A 4,999-nucleotide genomic window follows, 5' to 3' on the forward strand; every position below is an offset into this window, starting at 1 on the left:
ACTTTCAAGGCTGGTCTGACAATTTGTTCTATGTATATATGGAGAACTCTTGGGTAAATATGTTGGGTCCCACGTTTAGATACTACTCCCTCCGGTCTAAAATAAGTGATTTTTTGGCCTTTATTTTGTGGTCCAAAATAAGTGACTTTCAGATTTCAAGAATGAATCAATTATTTTTTTCCTACATTGTCCTTGGAGTATGTGTTAGGAGTGTCTATGTGAGATAGTAAAGGCTAATATGGTCAATTTCATTGCTAATTAATGCTAAAAGATGAATTTCTTAATCTGTGTGAAAACATCCAAAAAATTATTTATTTTGGACAGGAGGGAGTACTACTATGCATCTGTCGGAACTCACCCAAAATTTCATTTGTTCACTAAATTATGGGTCCCACGTTTTTATACTATGCATTTGTGGAGATAAAGCAAGCTTTGAAAATACCTCAAAAGTTTCCTTTATTTTACCAAATTGTATGATGGTAGTTAATGTAATAACATCGAAAAACAGGGGTAAATATACAATGATGGAAGCTGGCATGTCGACGAAGACGTCTCTGCTTCGCTTGTTTCTACCGCGCTTCTTATATAGGAAGAAGAATAAAAATCTATCATGAAAGATAAAATAAAAAGTTTTAAAGTTAATTATTTTTAAAGAAAAAATAAAATATACTAAAAGAAGGTATACCACATAAAGTAAAAAAAAGAAAGAGTAAATTTGTCGTTTTCAAATAGAAGAACCCATTGTCGATGTTTAATTGGCTGGGAAAAACATTAGCACTAAAAGAAATGAATATGTGATTAGTGAGTTGTCTGACCAACGGATGTGGTGGAGCGGATAAGACTGCTCTTTCCTTAACCAGAGGTCTCGAGTACGAGCTCTGAATATGGAAAAATCCTTGGTAGGGAGCGCTTCCCCTCATATGGGGTCCTATGCGGCGCGAATCCGAATATAGTCGGGCTCCAATGCGGGTACCGGATACCATATGGTAAACAAAAAGAAAAAGAGTTGTCTAGTAATGGAGGGGTCACGGGTAACAGGATTGCATGTGATTATAGCCATGTCCCTCACAGGGGAATCCATGCGAATATACTGTAGAAAAGTTGCAGTATTAGTGTACGTACTTTTATCTATTAAAGCAGGCCACATTTATTTTTTAATATAAAGCTACGACATTAGGCTTATTTATAAACAGTTACATGTTTTCCACAATTTAACCATATATGCGTAAATATTTTGCACTACTAATGCATATAAATTAAATTCAATTTCAGGATAAACAAGCAGGATAGACATGTTATTATCAGAGGTTTCGAGTTTGAACCCTTGGAATTGAGAAAAATCTCTGATTGGAAGCACTTCTTTCTCAATTGGTTCATATGACACGAATTCAAATTAGTTGAACTAGTGAATTCTGGATAGTAGATCAATAATAATAATATACCCCGTGTAAATCCGACAAGTGGGGTCTGGAGAAAGGGTAGTATGTACGCATATCTTACTCCTACCCTGTAGAGATAAAGAGACTGTTTCCGAAGACCTTCAGCTCAAGGGCAAAATGAAAAGGAGCAATAACAACAAATAATAACAACAATGATATAGTAAAATAACCGAAGCGAAAGAGATAACATGTAAAAATATAACTCTACGAATAAAAATACAAGACTAATATACTACTGCCACGAGTAAGGGAGATGAATAAACTCAACTATATAAAGAAGGATTTTAGTTACTAAAAGAAGAAGAAAAGACGACAGAAATTAAAAATTATGTACATGCTCAAAACTAAACGACAAGGCAATTATCAACAGGCCTCGATTTGCTCTAAGCTTGTAAGAAGAGCAGCTCTTAATCCATCTTCAGTTTTTAATCCCTTATTAGGAACACTAATCACTATATCCTGAACCACAATGTTGTTGACACTTGAGATGTTGGCATGGTAGACATGAAGTTCAAGATCTTGAAGTGCACACATCAATCTTGTTGATGGGTAATTCACATCTTCTGATTGAACTCTAATCATGGCGTCTGGACCTATCATCTTCACTTCAACCTTCAATGTCTGATTTTTCTTTTGGCCGAAATGTTGCAGAAAATGATAGTCAGATTGTTTCTAACATATGAAATGAACATGTCTTTTCTACCATACGAAATAAAAGTGACTTTACGAGATAATTTGAGATAGTTAAGTGACCATTTGAGTAATGGTCACTCAAATGGTAATAATAATTTTAGTATTAACAACAAAAATTCAAAAATGTATTTACACAATTCAGAATGAAAGAAAATAAAGGTTGTAAAATATATATATTCCATGCAGGTAATATAAAAATAATTATTTAAATAAACATATTTTTATAATATACATTATATATTCTTGAAAATTATGCTCAATTATATTATCTGATATGGGGTGAGGTGTAAGCCTCGAGATATTGGACGTAACTCCTATGAATCTTTAATATCATATGTGTATAATCATTAGCCGGCGAATATATAATATACTTATAATTCATACATTATATGTGCATAATCACTATATATAATTTACGTACACCAAATTAGAAAAAGTAAATTGTGAATCCGCCCGATTATATTTATAAAAAATATCCATAGTTTTAGACTATTTTAAAATTGGAGAAGGGCTTACGTGATCCACCGAATTGGTAGAGCTTTGGTTGTCCACAGCGTCATTGTGTTCCATTTGCGGTTTCTTCTTGAGCTCCAAGACTCTATGAAGTTTTGACTCCAATTTATCCACTTTGGCTTTGAGTTCATTGATATAGGCCACTGCGTCTGATAGCAATGAGGCTTTGTCCATTCTCGTAACTTGCGGAACCACCGAGCGCAACTCGTAGAATCGGTGGTTGAGTTTCTCCCTCCTCTGCCTCTCCGCCTCTACGTGGTTCATTTGCTTGTCGCAATCTACTCCCGGCTTTCTTTCCCTTTTCCTGTAGGTCCTTCTGATCTGCGAGGCGAATTCATAATTTAAAGTCAGCTCGTTCAGAATGAGTCATTTCTTAATTAGAACGTGTTTGATGTGTCCAAAGTCATTTAATTTCTAGAAAAACAATTTTCATTAGGAAGTCATTTATGACGTTTGGTTAGAAAAGTTCTTCATAGAAGACTTTTTTCATCAAAACGAGAAGAACGATTTCTTATTTTTTCTCGTGTCGAGGGTCTACTTAAAACAACCTCTCTACATTTACTTCACTATAGGGATAAAGTCTAGGTACTATCCAGACCACACTCGTGGAACTATACTGGATTTGTTGTTGTTGTTGTTGTATATAGACAGGTTCATCGTATATATATATAGAGAGAGTTGAAAGCAATAATTTCAGAACCCACCTTAGATCCAACTCTACTTTTCTGCAGCGGATGTTCTAGTAATTGGCAATCTGAATTCGATAGCTCTGAATCTAGGAATGAAGCATGGCTCATTGTAGCTACCTTTTTGCTACTGTTGTTGTCTGATTCTTGAACATCTATTTGCATGCCGGTAACAAAATCAAAATTAGCAAAATAAATGGTACTATTTTGATCAAGAAAGTTAATTGGACCATTTTCTTGCACTGAACAAAACAAAGACTTGACTTGTTGAACCAAGGTCCAATCCTCTTTGATTATATCACTCGAGCCTAATTCAAGCACCCCATTTGAAATTGGAACACAAACAAGAGTTTTAACGCCATTGTACTGAGCTTCTTTAGCCCTTTCACAGCTACAAAACTGAAGTTGTTGTGCCCCATTTAGCCACACAAAAGAAGCTGTACTAAAAGCTTTTCCAATAACCCCTTCATTACCAGAATAAGACTTAGCCAGTGACAACACGTAGAACCATTCTACGTCTTTATTGCTTCCCTGAAAATGGCCATCACCCCAAGTTAAGAAAAAACTTCCATTGTTGTCTTTATTAGAGGTGGTTTGCCAGAAAATGGCGTAAGCCCAAGAATTTGTTTGACTTTTGAGGATATACTGAAGCCTCTGTTCAAGTGTTGATGGCTGGTTTTCTTGAGAAATTGAGGCCGAGGGAAATATTAGTTCATCCATTTTTGGTGATTATTAGATATGAGATAGAAATTGTAGGGATGAATAGTTTGAAGAGAGAAATACGATTGTAACTTATATACATGCACTATAAATATTTGGATATAAGTTATATATAAGCAGCCTCTATCTTTATTTTATTCCAATAATAAATAGTATGGTAGAAAGAAAGAAATAGATGAATCTTTATTTTTACTAGGGGTGTTCGTCGGTCGGTACGGTACGGTATTTAGACATTTCGGTTCGGTATTTTCGGTATTCGGTTTCTTAAAATCCTATACCAATACCGTACCTAATTAAATTCGGTATGGTTCGGTTTTTCTCCTTTCGGTTTCGGTTTATTCGGTTCGGTAACTTCGGTTTATTCGGTTTGAATACTAACTAGTGCATAGAGCCATACACTCTAATATTCTTAATTAAAGTACTCAAAAATACAAAACTAAAAATGTTTGTTGACAAAAATTTTGTCCAAAACTAGCAAATATCGACCCAAATAGAGAAAATTGTACATAAAAGAATTGATCATTAGAAATGTCTTGTTACTTGTTTAGAGTTAATTGATGAACTTTGAGAATAAAGAAAGTAAAATTTTTGATTTTTTATATTTATGTTATAATTGATAATATGTGTTTTGTGTAATATAATATATATTTCGGTACGGTATTGGTAATTCGGTATTTTATTTTAAAATACCAAATACCATACCTAATACCATTTTTTAAAAAAATTTAAACCAAATACCATATCAAATACCAAAATACCGTATACCAAATACCAAAATTTTCGGTTTCGGTATGGTAATTCGGTATTTACCAAATTATGCCCAGCCCTAATTTCTACCATACTATCTATCTATTAGAATAATGTCAATTCTAGTCCAGTCATCTCATTTAAGACATGAAATAGAATCTTTTTTATTTTATTTCGTCAATTTTGGTTAAGAACTCAGAA

The 4,999-nt window shown here is 33.9% G+C and overlaps 1 protein-coding gene across 1 annotated transcript; it reads right to left on the reverse strand.

Annotated features, from left to right (window-relative positions):
• LOC109231053 (transcription factor MYC2-like) lies at nucleotides 1,624-4,167 on the reverse strand. The gene is made up of 3 exons (XM_019396589.1): nucleotides 3,350-4,167; nucleotides 2,649-2,966; nucleotides 1,624-2,069 (listed from the first exon to the last, which is right to left on the reverse strand). The coding sequence occupies exons 1-3, from the start codon at nucleotides 4,049-4,051 to the stop codon at nucleotides 1,803-1,805; spliced, it is 1,287 nt and encodes a 428-aa protein (XP_019252134.1). The 5' UTR covers nucleotides 4,052-4,167; the 3' UTR covers nucleotides 1,624-1,802.

This window comes from Nicotiana attenuata, chromosome 8, assembly GCF_001879085.1.
Source record: "Nicotiana attenuata strain UT chromosome 8, NIATTr2, whole genome shotgun sequence".
Lineage (NCBI taxonomy): Eukaryota > Viridiplantae > Streptophyta > Magnoliopsida > Solanales > Solanaceae > Nicotiana > Nicotiana attenuata.